This window comes from Camelus ferus, chromosome 11 (assembly GCF_009834535.1).
Source record: "Camelus ferus isolate YT-003-E chromosome 11, BCGSAC_Cfer_1.0, whole genome shotgun sequence".
NCBI classification, from domain to species: Eukaryota; Metazoa; Chordata; class Mammalia; order Artiodactyla; family Camelidae; genus Camelus; species Camelus ferus.
Window position 1 is genome coordinate 29,436,005 of NC_045706.1, and position 22,961 is coordinate 29,458,965.

General features: G+C 45.5%; 1 protein-coding gene across 50 annotated transcripts in view; it reads left to right on the forward strand.

Moving 5' to 3' along the window:
* The window catches only part of SORBS1 (sorbin and SH3 domain containing 1), a 208,338-nt gene that overhangs the window by 132,909 nt on the left and 52,468 nt on the right, over positions 1-22,961 (forward strand). For 31 of the 50 annotated variants that reach the window (XM_032491233.1, XM_032491239.1, XM_032491236.1 and 28 more), the window contains 7 exons: positions 3,628-3,800; positions 5,278-5,341; positions 7,195-7,269; positions 7,597-7,659; positions 16,537-16,584; positions 16,709-16,838; positions 18,522-18,636. In XM_032491233.1, the coding sequence (XP_032347124.1) occupies positions 3,628-3,800; positions 5,278-5,341; positions 7,195-7,269; positions 7,597-7,659; positions 16,537-16,584; positions 16,709-16,838; positions 18,522-18,636 (668 nt within the window). The remainder of the gene's footprint in view (positions 1-3,627; positions 3,801-5,277; positions 5,342-7,194; positions 7,270-7,596; positions 7,660-16,536; positions 16,585-16,708; positions 16,839-18,521; positions 18,637-22,961) is intronic. The other 19 variants (XM_032491272.1, XM_032491228.1, XM_032491248.1 and 16 more) reach the window with 2 other exon arrangements.

Genomic DNA, 22,961 nt, shown 5'->3' on the forward strand with positions numbered 1-22,961 from the left:
TCCCTGGTTAAGTGACTTCACTTCTCTAAGCCAGTTTCCTCGTGTGGGAAATGGGCCTGGTAACCCTCTCCCCTGCCTCAAAGAGACGCCGTAGGGGGTCCCGCGCGACGGGAAGGGGGGGTGTGCTTTGCACACTGGAAGGTGCTATGTGCGTGTCAGAGCTGCTCCATCGTGCTGGCAGGCTCAGGCCACCTTCTCTGCTCTAAAATAAGCCCAGTACTTCCACCTTTTTTATTTTAGGACAGATCCACTAATGAATGGTGTTTGATACAGTGAGACATATAAAGTAGGTGCTCACTAAATGTAGCTTTGTTTAAAAAGAAAAAGCACCGTCTTGTTCAGAAGCTCCTGAAGGAGAGAGGGCTGGCGGGGCTGGTGCTCCAGTCTGTGCCCTGGAGGAAGTGAAAGAGGCTTTGCCCATCGCACCGGCGATGTGGGACCAGGACCACCGGCCTCCCTCCCCTTACCAGGTTTTGTCTTGACCTCTGTGAGGCTTCATGCTCACTGAGATTTCTCCAGGGATGAGACCCACATAGGATTTGGCCTCATGAAGCTCCTGGTCCCCTTGGGTGGACAGACAGGAAAACAGGATAAGGGCTGGGACAGAGGGGCCAGCATAGGTGTAGAGAGCGCGCCCCTCGCTTCCCCCTAGTGCAGTGTAAGCATGACTGCTGTCCTCAGTCACAAAGCTTTGGGTGTGAAGAAAAGAGACACTTTCCCACCTCCCACAAACACAGATGCCCCGTCCAGGTTGTCAGCAGCATCCTTAATTTAGTGGCCCTTTCCAGGACCTTCCTGTTTAAAGCACAGTGTGAAACCAGCAGGAACTGTTCCCGGATGTCGTGTGAGGATCAGTATTTGCCTAGTGAGAAATAACAGCAAGGCTTCATTGTAACCCAGTGTCAAAGGATGGCCCTGTCACCTGCGCGGTACAATGAAGTGTTACTTTGGTTTTCTGCTATATAAAGAAACATTTTTTCTTTAGAGGTTGCAATTCAGCCTTCTGTATTTTGAAATCCACTCAGTCATGAATCACATGATTACAGGCCTCTAAATTAAAATAATTCAGGGCTAATTTTTGTAGCTCAAAAGGACTCTGGCAGCTTGGGAACAAATCCATGGACTGTCAGCCTGAGTTTGCAGTTAAGTGATTGTTGCTAGAGTCACCTGCCCTAACAATTTCTTACAAATTACTCTGGGTCTGGAAACGCAGAGATTGGCATATCTGTGATCTTCCTCTTAAGAGATGACGGTACAGAGTGAGGACTGTGAGCCACTCTCAGCACCAGGTCAGGTGGCTTGAAATCAGCCTCACCTGCTGCTGCTTGATCACGCGTAGGCAAAGCCTTACCCGTGGGAGAAGGATGCTCAGCAGAGCCCTATTAAGGGCAGGCTCTGGTAACTCAAAATCCCCCCACCCTTCCCGGTTTCCTGCCAAATCCTTGACGTCCTGTTGGAATTTCCTGGGAGCCTGAGAACTCATCCCATAAAACCAGTCTGCTCTTAACATCCTTTAAAGCTTATAGCGATGCTGTCACATGCTGATACAACAAACTAGTGAATAAAACAGAAAAGAAGCAGACTCACAGATAAAGAGAACATAACTATAAAAGATAGGGACTCCGCCTTTTTGCCCCCTAACCTTTCGGCCTCTCTGGTTACCATCTGATACACTCCTTATTTCCGTGCTGACCTCCCCCGCTACTTACTGCCCACTTCTTCTCACAGACTCATCCCTTCCCCTGCAATCTACCCTCAGTCCCCTCCTGAAACTTGCTCCCTTGGAGCAATCCTGTGACTTTTTTTTTTTTTTTTTTTTTTTTTGCCTAAGGTAATGCCGCCTCCCCTGCTTCAGTTTCTTTTTTTTCTTTTCCTTTTTTTCTGACGCATTTAACATCCCACTTCTTGGAACTCTGTCCTCACCGGATTCCGGATTCAGTGACACCTCGCTGGTGCCTTTCCGGTTCATTTTCTATCCCTGTGAGGACTCCTGCCAACTTCTGGGAATCCCTTTTTGCTTTTCAGCCCATTACCGTGACATTCCTCAGTGTGAGATCGGCCCTTGGCTTTGCTCTCACCTCCTGCTTGACTCCTTCCACCTCCTTGCCTTCGGCCATCACTTTTGTGTTAATGCCCACCTGCCGGGCCCTCTCACCTAGGCTCCCCTCCCCCCGCCCCATGGTTCTTCTAGGGTCTCGGGGGCATTTCTGTGTGAATGTCTCGCTGTCTTTGCAGAATTACCCTAAGCAGGGTGACCATGTCTCGCAGCCTTCCCAGTTCCCTTTCCTGCCTCCTCTCTTTGGATCAGGCCAGGCTCCCAGCCTCAAAACCTTAGTTCCCTCTTTGAGGGAGGCCAGACAGGATGTGGTTCAGAGAGGACCGCCAGAGTCAGGTGGACGCTCGGCCAAATCCCAGCCTGTCCATGTGCTGGCTGTGTGATCTCAGGCAGGGCACTTTAACCTCTGTGCCTCGATCCCCTTAACTTTTTTTTTTTAAATAGAGTTTAAAAACTATGATAATAGTTTCTTCCTCATCAAGTTATTGGGAGGACGAGCTGAGACGATGTATGTGAAGAACTTAGTGCCTGGCGAATAATAAGCTCAGAGTGGTTCAGAGGCCCCCTCGCATGTGCTTATGCTGGTCCCTCCGCCAGAAACACCCTTCACTTCCTGATCGCCTGTCTGACTTCTCCTCTGAGAGGTGGGCCCTGAACCCCAGTTGCTCAGCTGAGGAGAACGCAGACTCCTCTGTCAGCCCCGGTCACCTCCATTCTCCCTGCTGGTTCTTTTGCTCCTTCTGCCCACTAGACGGCAGCTCCTCAAAGGCCGGGCTCGGAAAGGTTCACCCCTGTGTCCCCAGCATGTGTAAATGCATAGCACCTGGGTGTTGCTTAGGAAATGCCTCCCATATATAAATGATGTGCCTTGGAATAACAGGAGATACGAAGTAATTTTATAATCTGTGGACTGCACGTGGTGTATGAGCGCGCTGTAGCTTCCGCTCCTGAATCAGATGAGCTCTGATGTGCGCTTAGCAGTTTACAGCTTTGTGAGCACTTTGGCATATGTTATCTTGCTGGGTCCTCACACCATCACTGGGAGCTGGCCAGTGAAGTGTTATCCCCATTTTTGGATGAGAAAACAGAGGCACGGAAAAGTTAAATGACTTCCCCAAGATGAAACAAGGACTTTCAAGTAGTGTTTGGCCACCTTCTTGTGGTTTACCTGCTCCCTGACTTTGTAGAACAGTCAGAACCACGTGGACGTCTAGGGCACCAAGTACAGACCTCTGTAGGGCACCTCCCACACTGTCCACACGGTTTTTTAGAAGGGCCAGATGGTAGGTATTTTAGACTTTACAGATCGTACAGTTTCTGTCACAGCTGCTCAGCTCTACCATTGTAGGTCGAAAGCAGCTACAAATAATGCATAAATGAGCAGTGTGGTTGTGTTCTAATAAAACTTTATTTACAAAAACTAGGGCCGGGCCATCATTTGCTGACCCTGCTCTAAGCACAGTTCCTTCCAGTTGAGAACTGGCAGACACACTTTTAGCTGGATTGTCTGTGGGGGATTTGTTTTGGAGCCACCAGAAGAGCTTTAGCTAACAATCGCTTTTCTTTTCCAGATCCTGTCTCGGAAAGAAGAGTGGGGGAGCAGGACTTGGCACCGACTCAGGAAAAGCCTAGCTCCCCGGGCAGGGCTCCTGAGAGGAAGGCAAAGGATGACAGCAGGCGGGCGGCTAAGAGCGCTCAGGACCTGAGCGATGTGTCCATGGATGAAGTGGGCATCCCCCTCCGGGTACGAATCTTGACCTGGCAATGCTTCTTGGGCTTCATCTTAAGCTGGTGACAGGTGTACACCCTGAGTCCATGGGAGCTCCTCCGTGGGTAGCAGAGACCTCGTGCAGAGGGTCCTCACCACCATCTAGCCTCCAAGCAGCTAAGGCCCCACAGAGCCTCCAAGAGCTGGGCGCCAGCCTCCAAGAGCTGGGCGCCAGCCTCCAAGCCCACCGCAGTCCAGGAAACTCTAAGGGACCCACTGAATGGATTCAGCCTGCAAGACCTCAGAACAGAGTTGGTCTCACGGCAGCCCTGCCCCAGCCCTCCCGACTGAACAGGCCTGCCAGGCTCCTGCAGGCCCTGGAATCCCAGGGAAGCCTGACTTTGAGACTGGATTAGGATGAATCCCATCCTTCTTCACGAGCCCAGAAGAACACTGGCTGCAGTGTTGCTCTGTGATTTCCCTTTACCAAAGGACAGGTTTTTATGTCCCTTTTGGGGGAGGCTGATAGAAATAGCAGTGGGCTAAACCTCAAAAGGGCAGTTGTCTGATCCTAAGGGATGATAAGTATTATAATAATGATGACAATAAGTAGAAGGAATTATTACTAATAATGATTGCAGCAACCCCTTGCTGTTGCGTTCTCATTTAAACGTCATTCGCCCTACAAGGATGAGGAATAGATGAGGAAACGGGGACTTGGGAGGGATTACTTGCCCAGGATTGCACAACGTGTGGGTGACGGAGTAGTCTGTCAGACTCCCAGACCCTTTCCTCTAGCCCTCGTGTGGGGCAGCCCTCTCACTCACCTTCTCATCAGCTCTCTGACCTTAGTCCATTCACTTGGACTTTCTAAGTCACATTTTCTCATCTGTAAAATGGGAGTGAAAAATATCTGATCTAACTACGTATTGGTCCCCTACCTTGTTTTATTTTTATATTAAAAAAAAAAAAAAGCCCAGCTTTGTGGTTAAGATAAAAAACTCTCTGGCATTGAATGGGTTACGTTTTAACGTATGCGTTCTAAATCTGGCCCCTGCAAGGTGGCTTAGGTACACCTCTACAGAATAACGTGAAATGGGTGAGGATGTGGCCTGATGAGCAAGTGTTCTTTGTCTGTTAGGTTTCTAGGAGCCTTTACTTCAGTTTAGTCATCTATATATGGAGAGAGATTCTAAAAATGAAAACTTTAAAAATTACCTAAGAATGGACACACTCCAGGTGGATCCTTGTCCAGTGTTTTAAAAATATGCATCCTTTTGGCCAAATATGACTTTGCAGATTCGGGTCTGAATCCCTTGGTTTGCCTGTTCTTTCTCAAAAGTTTTGCATTTAAAAGAAAAGGCTTAAATGTAGGATCACAAAGATGCACAGAGCTCCGTGAGGTTTGACTTGATGTGCTGTCACTTCTCATTTTGAGTTTTGTAATCACAGAAGTTCTGAAATGTGCCAAGATTTCCATTTTATCTTATTCTTTGTCTTTGTTTTTCTTCAGAACACTGAGAGATCAAAAGACTGGTACAAGACCATGTTTAAACAGATCCACAAACTGAACAGAGGTATTGATTTTCATTTATAGAAGCTGTACTGTGCCTGTGTGTTGAGTACTGTGGTGAGGACCTAAACTCACTTTGCTAGGATGCCAGAAGTTGGGGCCCTGCAGCTTGACCTCACTAGGCACTGGCCTGCCTGAGCCCAGCCATAAGCCTTCAGAGCAGAGGGGGATGGGAGTACCTGGGCACCTGCCTCACGTGTGGGAGTTGAGATCAGCTCCCAGCTCCTCTGTCCCAGATGTTGGGGATGCAGCAGGCTGGGCCCAGCACTCTGCCCGCGCTCTGCAGCATCTACCTGCCAGGATGCGAGCAGCTTCGACTCCCACCTGCTTCTGGCTTTAGGTACACCTCCCAGTGTCAGCCCATAACTGCCTTGTAGGCAGAGCGAGTTGAGAAGGCGTGAGCTGAGAGTTAAGAACTGTCCTCATCTGGATTCAGTCCCCCAAATACTCATGTGACCTTGGGCCAAGCATGTACCTCTGTCTGTGTTTGTCCCTCTCCCCTTCTCTGAGGGATGTTGTAGGGTCCAAATGAGAGCAAATTCTGCCTTGTGAAGTAGGCTGCAAGGTGCCCCTGTATGGCAGTGTTAATATGAAAGATAATCTTCCCCAGCTGGGAGCCAGCACTCGTTAGTAGCCCTGAGAGCCAGTCGAGAGCTGACACACCAAAGCCTGCTCAAGCTGGGAGAGCAGTGCTTCCAAATCGGGGGCCCACTGGGCTGTCAGCAGGGGACCCAGCATGGTGGGAGAACCCCACGCCAGTGCTCGGGCAATTTGCGACTTCAACAGCTCCCATCTGCCTGTGCTGCCAGTCAGCTGATGGGCAGAGATGCAGCTGCACTGTGGGAAGGATACCACTCCTCCTGCGGGCAGGGCATCCTGTCCTTCCATGTGGCCAAATCCAGTCTGGCCGCCTGGCACAGATGACACATGAAGGCAAAGGAGAAGTGTCCTGTCCTGGTCAGTGTTGGCTTAAGCCACAGATAACCAGTCTCTGATGAGCTGCGGATGCCAGCAAACATCACTGTTAATTAGCTCCTGCAGTGTTCAGAATGCACCCGGAGGTGCCCCTCTTCAAACTGATTCTAAATACTGAGATGCTCAGTATTTAGTGTTTCTGAGCCAAGAGTAAATTTACTATTTGGGGAGCAGATGAGCTCAGTCACGTGGTGGTGGTAAATGCTGGGTCTCTGATCAGATGGTATCAGTTCCACTGGTCACTTCCTAAAACCAATGTTCATTTCCTCCAGCAATTTGTGTCTCTCGCCCTTAGACCCAGCGTTGGTGGCTCAATTGCTGAGATGCAGGTGCATATTTGCAAAGTATGTAACTGCCCCTCACGCAGCATTGGACCTCTCATACGTTGTAGCTGTTAACTCAACCTAAGTTACAGATTCAAAGCAAAACTGCCTCCCTGATGGTAGGCAGAGGTATTTGAAAAATTAAGAATCTACTTATTTGCCCTGATTCTAATGTCTACAGCACAAGCTTTGATTTTTAAAAAATCAGTTTATGATCGTGTTTGCTTTGCACACGATTTGTTATATACTTAATATTTTTTGCCTCTGAAAGGTGAAAACTTGAAGCTTTGTGCTAAATGCCTCTTGCTTACTGGAGATTCAGTGTATGAAATTCTTTGTCTGAGGGGGAATAAAATGATACCGTCTCTTTAGACGTGTCTCAGTAACTCAGGCAAAAGGACTGGATTTTTCAAAGCGGTTTGAATTTCTCTCATATCATGGTGAAGCTTAGTATGTTCCAGAATTCAAGGAGCCTGACTTGTGTGTGGATTCCTATTGGTTCATGCTCTCCGTTTGTGTCTTCCTCTATTCTCTCTCTCAAACCTGCTCCTCTGCCTAGACACTCCTGAAGAAAACCCTTATTTCCCTACGTACAAATTCCCTGAACTTCCTGAAATCCAGCAAAATTCTGAAGGTACCATAAACTTAGACGGTGTATCCGTTGTCCTAGCCTTAAATTAATTCTCATAGTGCCATTATAGGAATAAGATTTGGCTTTTAGATTTTTGTTTTTATAGTCATTTTTGGTTGCTGGATGTTTTATTTCACTCATTTGCATGATGTGCCGTGTTAAAATAACTTAAGTCCTTTCTAATTCATTAATCTTTTTAAGTGTGATGCCGTGTGCTTTAATAACACTAAAATAGGTAATCAGCCATTTGAAAGAGTCAGTTGGAGACTTGCCAGTTCCTCCACTTCATGGTGGATAGTTTCAAAATTCCATTGCTTTTCTCTGCTACAGAGGACAATCCTTACACTCCTACCTACCAGTTTCCTGCATCTACTCCTAGTCCTAAATCTGAAGGTAATTGAAGGAAAATCATGTGCCTCTTTGTGCCAGTGCTGCTACTTTGGGTTTTTCACTGTGGGGTTTCTTGTGGTGGCTGAGAGCTGTCTCCCCATCGTTTGCTTCCCTCTAACCTCGTGTTTGTGGTGTCCTCCTGCTCCTCGCTGACTGTGTAACTGGAGTCTATCCAGATGGTAATTTAGTCCCAGTCCTTTGGAGTTTACGTGATTAATGGGGAAACCAGTGTGGCTTAGTTATAATGCTTTGCACATGTGGGGCTCTGGGGACAACTGCCTGTACCCAGCTACCCAGGGCTTTGTGTTTGGGGTGGTCACATGAGGCTGGTGGCTGGGCAGTGACTCAGGGAAGCTGAGTCATTGTGGCTGATGGGCAGGAGGTAGACATGCCAGCATCAACAGGAGAAAAATTACCTGGTTCTTACACATGCAACTAACTCTCCACAAGGCCCTTCTTGTCGTGGGTATATCTCCAGGTGTATCTCCTTGGTAGAGAATTCCCGAAGAGGTATCCAGGCATAGGATTCAGTCATGGTGGGAGATGATATCCCTTGAAAATAAGGGGTTTGGCCAAGCTAGAAACGATTTCATGAACAAGCTGGCTAGGAATTTGGACCTGCTCGGGGAGGGTGGCCACACTTATATTCTTTTCTGGGTGAAAAAGTCTAGGTGTTGAAGAAGGCTCTAAAAGGTGAGTGAAGAGCAACATCCTGAGAACTGTTCGAGTCCCCGGGATTGTCTGATGCGTAGATGAGTGGCTCAGAAAGAGGAGAGCAGGGTGGGGGGCAGGGGAGTGAGTATGCAGGAGGGAATTCATTAAATGCTCTTCCAGGCTGAGATGGTGAGTGCTCTGAGCTTCAGTCATTCAAGTAATATTGAGTACTTGCGTCAGACACTGTTCTTGGAACGGAGGATGGAGCCGTGAGAACGATGTGTTCTCTGAAGTTCATGTCAGGCAGGGAATCAGACAAGGCTACTTCATTGTACTACGTCCAGTATGGTGGCATTTGCAAGAGCAAGTGTCCAGAAGGCTGCAGAAAACCTTGCTGGCACACAGTAGGTCCTCAGTACCTGTCTGGGGAATGTTGCTGAGTGAAGGCTTTGGACCGCAGAACCGGAGTTCTTTTCTCGGGGTGAAGCCCAGTGCTGCCCCCTCCCTGGTGCTTCTCTGTTCTAATCAGCTCAGCAACCAGCTCACCCAGCCCTTCTCATCGTCAGTCGAGTCGTCCATTCAATCATTCACCAAACTTTGATCACTTAACATATATGACAGGCTGGGGTGCGTTAGATACAGTTTTAGTTAAGATACCATATTCCATTTTTGGTCTCCCTGTGATGCCAGTCCGTGGTTTCCAGTCCTTTCATGGCTGAGGCCTATTTTGAATAAAAAAGTCTACCAAACAAACCCATACTTAAAAAATTAAAAGCTGGTGATTTAATTTTGATCAGTGACCTCCTTACTTCCAGCAAGACTCTGTCTCGTGTGGAATAACCTGGTCTTTTTATCTTGGGGGTGCTGATTCCAGCCAAACACGTTGCTTAAAAAATAACTGATCTGGATGAGTGAGAAAACTTTTTTAGGGTAATTTTTAAAATATGATTAAACACTTTTTTTGGTGGGGGAGAGGAAGTAATTAGGTTATTTATTTATTTATTTATTTATTTATTTATTTTTAATGAAGTTACTGGAGATTGAACCCAGGACCTTGTGCATGTTAAGCACGTGCTCTACTACTGAGCTGAACCCTCCCCCGTAGGGTAATTTTGATTGAATGCAGTTTTTGATTTGTGCTTTATTTGGCTCTGAGAACCCACCCTACTCATACGGTAGGGTTCCTTTCTAGGGAAGATGACATGCACACAGCATGCCTGAAGGCATAGAATCCCGTAGACCTGGGCAGAGGAGGGGCACCTGGAGGAGTCCTGTGGCACAAGACAGTGACTCCCATTGGACTGGAAGAATGCCTTAGGCTTGTCACAGGCCACGCCAGCAGCGTCCAGTCAGCCGGGCTGTTGGTCTGAAGACAGGGTTCATCTTCCGGCCTCACACCCAGAGCTGCCGTGTGTGTCATCAGCTGCCATACCTAGCAACCCGGGCTGCTGCCGACATCTGCTTCATGGTCCACGTCAAGTCAGGCCCAGGAGGCATGGGGGTTATTTTGCTTTGAGGCACAGACAGTAAGGGATGACATGATCACTTTTCGCCTACAATTCAGGAAGCAGACCTTACTGTTTTTATTTTTCAAAGACCAAAAAGGAAGAAATCATCTTAAAAGATAAAAAGGGGAAAAAATAGATTGGATATAAAAGATTCATAATAGCCAAGATGACTAGACTTCAACTCAAGTTTCTAAGAAGTCTTCTTCCCTGGAGATTTTTTAAAAATAGTGTGGGTTCCATCTCACCCCCGCGCCTGCCTGGATGACAGATCTAGACGTAGACCACAGATGTGTTCAGTTAGATGAAGGCTTTTTACTAACGAATGAAATGTTTGAACTAGATCGCTTTAAAGAATCGTTATTTTCATTTTACTTTTTTAAAGCAATAAGAGATTCTCTGGCTTGTGGTTCTGATGTCTGTGAGTTCCGGCCGGGCCTCCTCAGCCCTGTCCTTGGTACCGCACACCCCTCTGAACATGGGAAAGATTTCTTTCTTTCAAAGAAAGGTGTTAAAGACAGATTAGCAGACTGCCCATAGGTTTTAATTAGCTTTAAAAAATAGACAGCTTTGCTGAGAAATGTGAGCTCTCATTCTGGAGCCTGCTCCCCGGAGGGGAGGGGACTGTTGTTGCTGCTGGGTTTTTGTTTTGTTTTGTTTGGACTCAGAATTTGAAACTGGAATTATTTGCACTAAACCTATCAAAACCTAGCTTAGGAAATATACACAAAATGTTATGATAACTCACAGAGAAAAAAATGTGACAATGAGTGTGTATATGTCCATGAATGACTGAAAAATTGTGCTGAACACTGGAATTTGACACATTGTAAAATGATTATAAATCAATAAAAAATGTTAAAAAAAAAAAAACCTAGCTTAAAGGCTGCTGCCTCTGTCAAAATCCTAGTTGATTATGAGTATAAAAGAGACATTTCTAAGTGTCTCAAAGCTGATTCTCCAAGTAGTGAAGGACTATGTGAAAGTTTGCTTATGTCAGTTTAGCAACCTTCCCCACCCACCACCACAGCTACAGCAAAAAAGTAAACTTCTGGCCAGACTTTCAAAAGAGAAATAGAATTATCATCTTTTTTTTTTTAATTGAAGTATAGTTGACTTGTAATATTTCAGGTGTGCAGCAAAGTGATCCAGTTTTATATATATGTATATGTATATGAGGTTATTTTCCATAATAGGTTATAGAATTACCATGTTTTAATTCCCACACGGCTAATCATTTTATAATATTTGAGACCACTCTGGGACAGAAGCAGTGTTATGTCTGATTACTCTTTATTTCAGGGGGCAGTTGGGAGGAAATTTGGGAAAAGTAGAATGAATTCAGGAGTCTTCTTGCAATTGCACTGTATACCCGGATCATTAGAAATCTTATCAAAAATAAAAATAATTTACCAGAAATCCTTTGGGAGGAACTTTCAAATAAGGCTAAGCAGATGAGTTTTGCTTTCTTTTTCTTTTAAACTTTCACTTGACTCACTCTCTCCTGTCCATCCTTCCTTCCTGACCCAAAGCTACTTGTCTCTCTCTTAAAGGCACATGTCCTTGCCCAGCATCTGCCACTAGATCTTTTTGATTGTCGGGGGCGGGAGAGGGGATGTTGATGGGGACCAGAGCCAGCCCCAACCACCACTGCACCCAGACCGTGGAGGGGCTGCTGGGGTGAGTCTTCAGACATTAGAACCCATTTGGCCATGTCAGGGTAATGGGCTATCATATCAGCCAGAGGTGAGATTCCAGAGACCAGCTTTCCCCCTTGTTTTTCGATGTCTCCTCCACTGCTGTAGGCTTTTGGTGGCCACTGCCACCTCCTGGTGAAGTGACTCAAGACGCCACCTCAAGTCATCCTTGTGATGTGGTTGTGGTGACATATCACGTCATAGTGGTCTGTCTTGTTGAGCTTTTTCCCTATTGCTAGGTGAGGATACACTAAGGCAAGGATTTAGGAGGCTAATTTTCCCAGGCACATCCATATTTGAGTTAAAATAATCCTCTACTGGCCTTCCAGGATTTCTAAGAATAGCCTTATTTTGCTCAAGTTCAAGCAGATAGTTCTATTGTGGAGATGCCTGGCAGGGATCTGTGCCTCCTGCCCAAGTTCCAGCGGGTACTGCCCAGAGGAGGGGCTTAGTGCTCGCAAGCAGTCACCTTTGCTCCCCCAACGAGGGCTGCCCAGCCTAGCACGCACAGAAGTCTTTGGCGCGAGATAGTTGAGAGAGAGTAGCAGTTAGACCCTTTCTGTCCTTCAAGGGAGGAACGCCCCGGAGGTGAGGACGGTGAGTCGTTCCAGCCCTTGGTCTAACCACGCTTCCACTCCTTTCACTCCTGTCCTGCTCCACCTCATTCTCTGTGCTCCTTTAGATCCTGTTTTTTTAAGAACAACTTTATTGTGGTATAATTTCTGTACAGTAAACTGCACATATTTCAGATGTACAATTTGATTAATTTTGATAGATGTGTACACCTATGAAACCAGAGATTGACACATTGTAACTAACTATACGTCAGTTTTAAAAAAGACAAATGAACTAATTACAAAACAGACTCTCAGACACAGAGAACAGATTCTGGTTTTTTCTCAGTTTGTCTTCTGGAGCTATGCTATGCCCTGTAGGGGTCTTTTTTTCATTATTTAGAATTTGACTGCCTCTACCCGGAACATAGACAGTGTTGGGGCTCTTCCCTCAAGCTCCTGGACTATTTCTGACCATCTTGCCCCACTTTCCCTTTTTCTTATTATTTCTTTCCAGTCCCACCCAGATGCTATACCTGCCTCTGCATATGTCTCTTTCTCTTTGAACATTTTTGTTTGTGGGGTGGGTATGTGAGTCTGTCTTAACACCTTTCTCTAAGTGTGTGGGGTAAAGCAGGAGAAGGAATTAATTTGAGCAGTGGGAAAAGATTATGTTAAAAATGAGCCACTGATATTAGAAAAATAATTTTAAGTTTAAAGGCCTCACAAGTGCATAAAATTGAAACTCAATTAATATAGGCCAGTATTATGCAAATCTTGCTTTTTGCCCATCATCCCATTGTGGTCAATTACACACTTTTTACAGAACAACCATTCTCAAGCAGTACTTTCTTCAGTGTCTTTAAGATTATTATAAATTCTAAAAAAAAAAAGCCTCCCCAGAAGTCTTTTTTAGAAAAGAAGTTCATTTAAAGTCGCTGTGGTTGGAAAGACAATTATGTGCCTCCTGGCAGTTTTGGGAGAGTAGCTGTCCCCAAATGGAGCCTCCAAGAACAGATTGTCAAAGCCTGGAGGGCAATCATTGGCATGTAAACACCAGAGCCCAGCAGGGGTCTTCAGGGCCCAGAAGTGAGTTGTTCACCCCGAGTAAATGCTGCTTAGTGTTAGAGCTTCCTGGAAGTCACTGGCACAGGAAATTCTGAGTGTTGCTGCCGAGGTTTGAAGTTTGCTGCTTGGGGCTCTGAGGGGCACAGTCAGCAGCATGTGGCTCCACCGCGAGCAGGAATCACAAGATCCCGGCTCTGCTGAGTCCACTGGGGCGTTCTCTGAAAGAGCTCTTGGAGAAATAGTGAAAGCTGGATTTCATGCATAGACAATGTCCGTGTTCATAAACTGAGAAACATTTCATTCAGTGTGTCTTAACTATGACGAAATATGCACCTACCCAGTTTGGCTAGTTCTGGCGTATAGAAATGCAGAAGGTGAGCCTTACACCCAGTTTCCCATTCAGTGGCATTTCCAGCAGCACCCCCACGTGCCCCAGGGTAGACTTAGCCTGCCAGGAGAAGGTACAGGGAGCAGCAAGTGAAAGATGTAGCAAGACTGACTCAACTTTCCCCGTCCCCCTGGAGAAGACCAGGAGGAGAGCTTGAAGTGTGGTGGCGTAACTCAGAAAACTGGCTTACATGTCACCAGGGAGGAGGTGATGCAGAAAAATAGAGCAAAGTCTTGGAGGGCTAGAAGTCAGCCTGGCCGACACTGCAGTGCGTGACTGGAGTTTCAGAATAACACCCTCCCCTGCCTCTTCTGATTATAATGGAGTAGCTGCCATTCTGCAGGATCGGGCATGTGAGTCTGGAGTCCGTCCATCCCTGTCACAGGGCTGTGGGCAGCATGGGGACGTGGGGTCGGAAAGACCTGGAATCCATTCCTGCTTTGTCTTTCTCCCTGTGCGGCTTAACCTCCCTGGGCCCCAATTTCCTTGTCTCTGCAATGAGATATTTACATACCTCCAGGAGTTTTTGCAAGAATTAAGTGAGGTAATATTAGTAAGTTACTGCTTACTATTGGGCACTTAATAATGAGAGCGGCTATTATTTTTACTCATAAGCGTAGGTAAAATTCGCTTCCATTAAGTTTGCAAGACAAACATTAAAAATTAACAGAATCAATTACACATCCCCTGGAACTTGTCCTAGCTGCTGATGTTCAGATGAGTCTGTGCAACTTCAGCTTGCCCACTTGAAAGTCGATGAACTGAAATCCATGTGTCAGACTCGGATCCCCTGGACACTGGGAAAAATGAAAAGCTTGTTCATAGAGACCCCCTTGCCCTGTGCTAGCCTGGGATGGGGGAGCTTTCTTTTTCCACCCACACCAGATAAGAAGTAGCTTTAAGAACATTCAGTCATTCAGACTTCTCTGTTGCCTTCACCTACCCCCCCCATCTTTTCTTCTAACTTCCAAAATACACAAATTAACTCCCCAAGCCATGCTGGTTTTTTCCATCTCAGAAGAACTATTTCTCATTTTCTTCTAACAAGTCTTGTAGAATTCCATATTAGAAGGCTCTAGGGAGCAGCAAAAAAAATTTAAAGAACTGAGATTTTTTTTAAAAAATCATTGAATATTTAAAAGCCATTTTTCCGCCATGAAATCTTTGCTCATCTCCAGAACCAGGTAATCGTTATAAATTAACCCTCATTTTACCATCTGCTGATAGGCTGTAATTTCTCCATGATTCAGAGAGATACAGGATTTTGAGCTAAAACGGTAGGCTGGATTTTAAGCAGTACCTACACTGGTTCCTAACTAAGCTAATTTTTCATTTGACAGGCACCATTTTTCCAATCAAATCTCTGCAATCAAAGGTGATTTTTAGTTTCTTTGATGCTGTGGCATTTTATCATCAGAAGTTCTATTAAAAAAAAAAACAGGCAACACAAAATTCTTCAGAACGGTACTCAAATGTATGTTTCTGGATCCCATTTATCTCTTCTGCGCTGTTCTCAAAAGTTAACATAAATAGGCTTCCATATTCAGTTGATAACAGGGCAAGACTTGGCTGTATTGGTAGAAGAACTTTAAGCCATGTTCTACTTAAGGATAAGAATTAGTCAATATTAAAAGCAAAAAGAGGGAAGGAGGAGAAAAGATAGCTAGGTACCTGAAGCCTTTCTGTTACTGGCACTGGGGAGACCCGGGACAGATAAAATGGGGAGAGGAGAGGAGGTAGAAGGGGTGATAGAGAGGTTGTTTTTGAATGCTACTCAAAATAACAGCAATGTAAGCTTTATTTACATTTTATAAAATATTCTGGCCTTTTCTGCTCTGAATCTTAAAATGGTTTGCATGGAGACAAGGACTTGATTGACACTTAGCCATCAACCTGCTACATCGGATTCTTTGACTTGTCTTTGCAGGTTAGTCCATATGCTTTATCAAAGTTGTTATCAATTTTAAGCCAAGGAGTTGAGTCTTGATTTTTGCATTCGTTAATTCTGAATTCAGGTTAGTGAGCTATTAGAAAACGGAGAAGGCTGACTGTTTCAGCCCTAACTCCTGTTGGAGAAACACTTCAGAGGGATCATCGTGGTTGTAGTCACTAAATATGCTGTGTTTCCAGAATGGTCCCAGTTGAAAAATCTGTTCCCGTGAGCACACCTGTGGTCTCATTTTTAGTTCAACGCAGGTACTTCTGTAAAGGGTTCAGCTCTGGACTTGGGTTTGCAAGTCTTAGTGCCCTGGTGTTCAGCTTGTGTAGGGACGTGTGCTGCGCCCTTGGAGAACCAGCTCACACCACAGAAGCCCATGTGAGTTTGATTTGTTCCAGAGTCACAATTTAGACACTTACCCAAGCAGCATCTTTGCAGAGCAAACCATATAACCACAGCGGCCGTGGATGTGCGGTGTTCCAAGGAACAACAGCTGTGTGAGGAACCAGAATAAGGTGAAATCAAAACAAAGGATTATGAGGGCTTTCTCAAACTGTTTTCTTAGCTGCAGTACCTCTTTGCTAAATGATATTGTATGTGGAACCTTAGCATATAAAACAGGTCCCAGCTGAGCAGGGGAGCTGGAACCCACACCTCCGGGCCTCCCCATCCCATCCAGCAGCAGGCCTGGGGGCTCTGGAGCTCGGCATGGTGGACCAGAGACAGTGTGAGCACCCAAGCATCCCTCTCGGCCCCTGTTTCCCACTCAGCCAGGCCGGGGTCCAGCTTTGCTTGTGGAATTTCTCTTGAGAGGATCTTTGGCTATTTGTCCCCATGCTGGGGACAGGAGCAGATGTTGTGAACTACAGGGCTGTCTGATTGGGTGGGCTCTCCAAATCCAGCTCTGAACGGTGGGCTGCCGTGGGGCAGCTTCCGGTGCTTGGCTCCTCCTCTGTCCGCTGGGCTCCCTGGTGTGGCTGGATGCCGGTGCAGGACGGGGGAAGCGGGGGACGTGTCACCTGGTTCTCTTACCGTAACTGAATGTCTCCTGATTATGTTTTGTTTTGTTCACTAGATGATGATTCAGATCTGTACTCTCCTCGATATTCCTTTTCTGAAGACAGTAAGTGACCGAGAATTTCTTGGTTGCAGGGGAGGAAGGGAGGGTGGTGAATGAGGGAAGCCATCTCCCTGTTTTCAGTTTTCATCCGTTTTAAAAGTCTTTTGCACCCCTTTTCCTTCTCCAGCAAAATCTCCCGTTTCTGTGCCTCGCTCAAAAAGTGAGATGAACTACATTGATGGTGAGAAGGTAGTTAAGAGGTCGGCCACACTTCCCCTCCCGACCCGCTCTTCTTCGCTAAAATCAAGCCCAGAGAGGTAAGTGCTCTCATCCACAGACTACCGTGAAGTACACCACTCTGCTGGGTCAGGCAGCCCTGAAGCCAGGAGTCAAGCTCACCTGATTTTGAATCCCTGCTCTGTTACTTATTAGAAGTGACTTATTTTTTCTGACTCTCAGTGTCCTCATCTGTAAAATGGGGATACATTTTATGTTTGTAGGGATGTTTCAAGGATAAAACAAGATAATGCACATAACATTTCTAGTAGTGCCTGGCTCATAGTCTGAGCTTAAATGATGATAATTACCATCACTTTTTACCTTTTCACGAGAGAAATCTTAGCTGTAAGATTTGTCATGTGTTTTTATACTCTTTGTGCATGTTCGTGGCCTGTAGCAGAGAATATCATTTTAAAATGAAGCCACATTTAAATATCTATTTACTTAGGCAACACGTTATCAAAACATAAGGCTTGGACTGTTTGTCATGATGACATTATTCATCTCTTAATGACCGCACCAGATGACCCAGTTTTCTTTCATTGAGTCTTATGCCTCTGAAACAACTTCCTGTGCCCTCTGAACCAGGGTCCCAAGCATCTTACAGCTCTGTGTTCCACCACTGCTGAACAAAAAAAAGGCTCTGGCCAGACTATTATTTACTTTTCCCTTTAATACACAGTCAATTTTATACCTTCATACATTTTCCATCTTCCTAGACAAATGAAATTCTGTTCTTAAAATCCCACATGTATGTAAGTGACATCTGCGTGAGGCGTTTGATAATTAACTTGGAAGGAAGGCTGGGTACACCCATAAATCCTTCTGAGTGCATTCATCAATCTCCTACTGGATGCATTCTGCTTGCAGATTGAACCAGATGCCATGGAGAAACTTAAACATATCTCAGTCATTGTCCCTGCCTTCAAAAAGTGTACAGCCTTGCAGGAAAAGCTGAACATAATCAGAGTGCAAAGTGCAGTTATGTGCATGCATAAAAAAATTTGCAGACAACCTCCGAGGATTCATGTATCCTCTGAAACACATCCCTGGATCAGGTTAAGTCTTTGTGCCAAAGGCTGCAGTTTTGGTGATTACTGGGGTGGGGTATGGAATAGGAAGGAACATGGTTATAATAGCAAATAACACTGACTGAGTGGTTACTCTGGGCCTGGTGCTCTGCTAAGTGACTTACATGCTGAGACATCCTGCTTCTTTTAATCCTGACAACACCCCCATTTTTCGGATGAGGAAACTGAGGTAGTGAGATGAAGTGCTCGGCCCAGATCACCTAGTTCGCAAGTGCTGTCGCAGGGGCTGGAGCCCCAGCTGACGGGCTCCGGGACCTGCGTTCTCTCTCGGGCACTAGCGTGAGTGGAAGTACAGGCATGTTTGGGGAATGATAAGCTCCTGAGAGCAGAGCAAGGTGAAAGATTTCTCCAGAGCAAGCTTTGCTCCGGCTGCTGCTTCCCCTCTTCTCTCTCTCTTCCCTCTGCTGCCTGGTGCCTGGTTTTGAGCTCAGGACTCTGCAGACCTTTTGTGAAGCAGAGATCTAACTGATTGTTTTAAGAAGGAAACTAGCACAACTAAATGCTGCGCGCTGAGTCCAATTTTGTGCCTCAGATACAAAACTTCCTTGATTAGACTACCGTCAGCTGAAGTCAGACCTGTCGGATGCCAATTTTCATGAATATAGCGCTAATAGGATTTTCTTTCTACAGAAACGACTGGGAGCCCCCAGATAAGAAAGTGGATACAAGAAAATACCGGGCAGAGCCCAAAAGCATTTACGAATATCAGCCGGGCAAGTCCTCCGTTCTGACCAACGAAAAGATGGTAATGTGCACACTGAAGTTCTTTTGTCTCACCCTGCCTGTGTTCTTTAATCCGGATTCATTGTGCACTTGGATTTCATTCTTTCTCCCTTGAGATAGACTTGCTTTGTTTAGAAGACAATGAAAAAATGAAGTATTTTTACCCTTTTCATTTTTGCAGGTATTCACAAAATAAGCCCCGAGAGTCTGCTCGGAAAGAACCCTCTCCTTGTGGCTTTGCTGCTGTTTCTGTGCGTGGTTTTCACTAATTTAAAAAATTGTTTTCTAATGTAAAGATTGATTTTGCCACTGTCTTTTTTAAAACGTCTAACCATTCATTTATCAGGCTTGTTACTAACTGGACTACAGTCAGGGTTTTGTTGTTTTTTTTTTTTTAAAGGGACGCCTTATTTGCATAAACTTGTGGAAGCTACTAGTACATCATCAAAAGCCAAATAATTAGTATGATGATGTGACTGGGGGGGAAGAAAGCCCCGGGCTGTTAAAACCTGCCTCTTCTGACAAATGTAATAGGACGAATTTCATATCCAATCTGGTTTATGGTTCCCTACGCGAGTTCACAGCTCCAAACAACTACAGCGGGGATGGCCTGTAGGAGCCTGGTGGGCCGCCCTGCTAAAGCAGGGAAGGATTTTCACAGCCTGAGTAGCTTCATGTCTGCCGATCACGCTTCCTTTTATTCACCCTTCATTAGAAAAAGTTGGTTTGAGAATTCTGACCGTGGTTAAGAGGATCCTCCACAGCTCCGTAAACAGTGCAGCCCCCAGCCGTGCCAGCAGGTCGGAATGACCGTGCTGGGGACTGGCTCTTGTTAAGATGCTGTTACCGGTGGCACGAGTACAGAATAATTAGGCCTCGGAAATGAGGGTTCAAACTATTCCCTGCATGCCCCCCCCACCTCTTTTGCTCTACATATCTTTAAAGAATAATTGATTTGACTTTTACTAAAATACAGAGGTGACATCTTTAGAAGCACAAAGGGATAAAGGTTCACCAGTTCACAAAAATGCTTCGGGGTTGTCATTCTGCTGCATTTCCTGTGCACCACAGTTATTTTAAGCAGAAAGTTCTGAGGGGAGCAGAGAAGTTCGCCTCTGGCTCCACCCTTTGGTGGAGGTTCTCTCTCTGTTAGAAGGTTGCAGACACAGACACGGAAGGTCACCTTCCACACAGGTGTTCCTGGAAAGAAAGTCCCGCCCTTTGAGTATATTCCTGACACTTGAATAGGCCATGGACACACCGTCCCATGTCAAGACACTTCATTGATTTTAGAGACCCTGCAGTCCTTTGGGTGCTTTCATCTTGGCAATATTATTGTTCGTAGATGGTCATTGCTTTCATGGAAGGCTTGGCCCTTAATTTCTCCTTTGTTCCCTCCTCCTTTCCTTGGGTCCTAATAATTTGACTACTGTTCAAAACTAGGGGGAAAAAAACAACCTCGTTTTGTTTTTCTCATTGATACCACAGTGGTCACAGTACCGTCTGTAGCATCATCCTTGGGATTGTTTATATTGTTTTTACAAACCTCCAAAAGTCTCTGGTTTGCCAGAATTTGAGGAACCTCTTTTCCCCAGCCACCACACACACACACACGTGCGCACACACACTCACACACGTTTTTGTTGTGTTAACTGTAACTAAGTATACCAACTAGAGACAGACGTAGAATCTAAATTTGCTCTCAGAAATGCACATCTCCTTTTAGGGGGGGAAAAAACCCACTCCCCACCACCAGTTTTCTTTTCCAGCTGGAAGTGCTCGTGTCTGCTTAAGCCTGGCGGTTTAAATTGTGACCTCCCAGGCACATGTACCTGTTGTTTGCCAGAAGGGTTGAAGGGTTGATGCCTTAGAGCTCGTCTTGTCCCCGGGGTGAAGTCACAGCATCCCAGACAAGCGCTATGCTACCTTCAGATCCCCCCAGGAGAGTCACAGCCTTGGTGACCTGTTCAGCTGTTCGGCAAACTCAGATGAATTTCTTCACAGCTGTTTGGTGCCCCTCTTATCAGAGTATGAGTCCATGTCCTTCTCTCCTGGCCTTGGGAGAGGGGAGCTATTGGTCAGTCCCTGCTTTGTCCGAAATAGCTTTTTTTCAGGCTGTGTTTCTTTTACTTTTCTCCAGAGTCCCTTACAGAGCTGAATTTCAGCTCACTTCAACAAATATATACAATTGACCCTTGAACAACACAGGTTTGAACTGCGTGGTCCACTTACCTGCAGATTTTTTTTTTTTCATTATTAAATACTACAGTGCGACATGATCCGCAGTTGGTTGAATCCCTGGATAGAGAGAAACCATGACTACAGAGGGCCAACTATGGGATTTTCAACTGTGTGCACCCCTAATCCCTGTGTTGTTCAAGGGTCAGCTGTATAGAGTAATGTTTATGTGCTAAGCCCTGGCTTAGATGCTGGGGTCCCTGCTCCCCCAGGGTGTAGTGGGAAGGAAGGACATTAAAATAGTAATTACAGGTATATATTTGGAAGCGTAAGACAAGGGGACTTACCCAACTCGGTCTCCGCCCGAGCCAGTCACCTTGAGTTCCTTCCTGACTTCTCAAATTTGTCACTCGCCCCTGCTTTAGCTTGGCATCACCCGCAAACTTAGTGGGCCTGCCGGCTTCTCATGGGGACTGAGAGATGGTAAAGACACTGGACTGGGAGTCGGAAGACCTGAGTTCTGAGGTCACATTCCGACTCTGCCTTATGTTTTAGGGCATCACGTAACCTTTCCGAACCACAATGTTTTCATCTGTGAAATAGTTGTTATCTGGCCTGCCAACCAAACTGAAGTGTGGAGTGAGCAGATCCCATGTGATAATGTGGGTAAAAGAACTGTGAACATTATAAAGTGTTGTGTAAATGAACGTACCACATTCAGATTATTTAATTAAAATTTGAAGCTAGTCTCTGGCTCCTGTCCAAGCAGCAAGACTGTCCTTGGGGACAATCAGGTATTTCCCTCATGAGTCACCTGTTCTTTCTAAGGATGTTGCCAAGCTGGGAGAAATAGCCTCTGGGAGCAGGGAACTTAGCCTGGCCTTGTGGAATCTGCTCTGCCATGCCAGTAGAAAGAGCCTTTTCTGCACCCAGAAGGATGTTTTCTGTTTGCCCGCTCCATAATTGGACCTATGGCGGAGTTATAAATGGCAGAATCAAACACAGTGTGAGTGCTGTGTGGCGTTGCCCCTTTAACTTTCTCTCTGAGCAACTCAAAGCGCTGAGGCCAGCTGCTCTGGGCCCAAGCTGGTGGCATATCTCCTCATTCAATTCTCAGCACAGTATTAATCTCAGCAGTAAAACAATCTGCAAACAAACTGATAATAAAATGGGTTAATTCCTTCTGGACTGAGTACCAAAATATTTAGGCAGTTTCCTAAAAGAGTTGGAACATTTTATTTTAGTTTTTTAATGAAAAAAAACCTATTCCCAGAGAGCAGTTTATAAATAGTCTTTTAAAATAATAAACATGAGCGGGAGGTAGGGTGTAGCTCAGTGGTAGAGCGTGTGCTTAGCATGCATGAGGTTTTGGGTTCAATCCTAGTCCCTCCATTAAAAATAAATAAATAAACCTAATTATCCCCCCACACACACACACAAATATAAAATAAAATAATTAACATGAAATGGGTTTCCTGAAACCCCATCATGTAAGGATCCAGGGGGTCCCAGTGTCTACACTGCCCCTCCTTGTAACTGTTGTACCTCATTTCACTCAATAAACACAGAAGCCACTTAGAATCCATTACGTTACGTAATTACAGAATCCACTGAAAAGGAACACGGATTCCCCTTCAGGACTTAAGCCCTGCATCCCTCAAGACAATTGGAGGAGGTTTTACTCTGGATGCAAGAGGACAGACTCTGTTTCCATATATATTTCCCTTTGATTTCAGCTAACTTCTATCCAGTTAATTTCAGTGAAAGAAAGATTCTCTGCCAGGTCTCCCTCTGTTTAAAGCAAAAGTAGAAATAATGGTAAAGATTTTTATAGGGGTTTTAGAAGAGATTGGTAAAGGTCACCTAGAAAATTTGCAGCCATTTCAACGAGCTACTAAAGGCCTGTTAACTGAATGTTCAGAAAAACACACCTGGAGGAGCTGCTTTGTGGGGGAGTCACTTGGAGATGCAGCCACAGTTTCCTTCCTCTTGTGTTGTAGCCTTGAGGGCCTGAAGTTTCTGTATGATGTTTTCCACCTCTGTGGAAAATGTACATTTTCTATTTCATATAGTTGTCAGAATATCACCATCTCTCTCTTTTGTGATTATCAAGTTTTTCTGAAATGTATATACACATATGAATTAAGCTAGCACTTTTGTCTGACATGA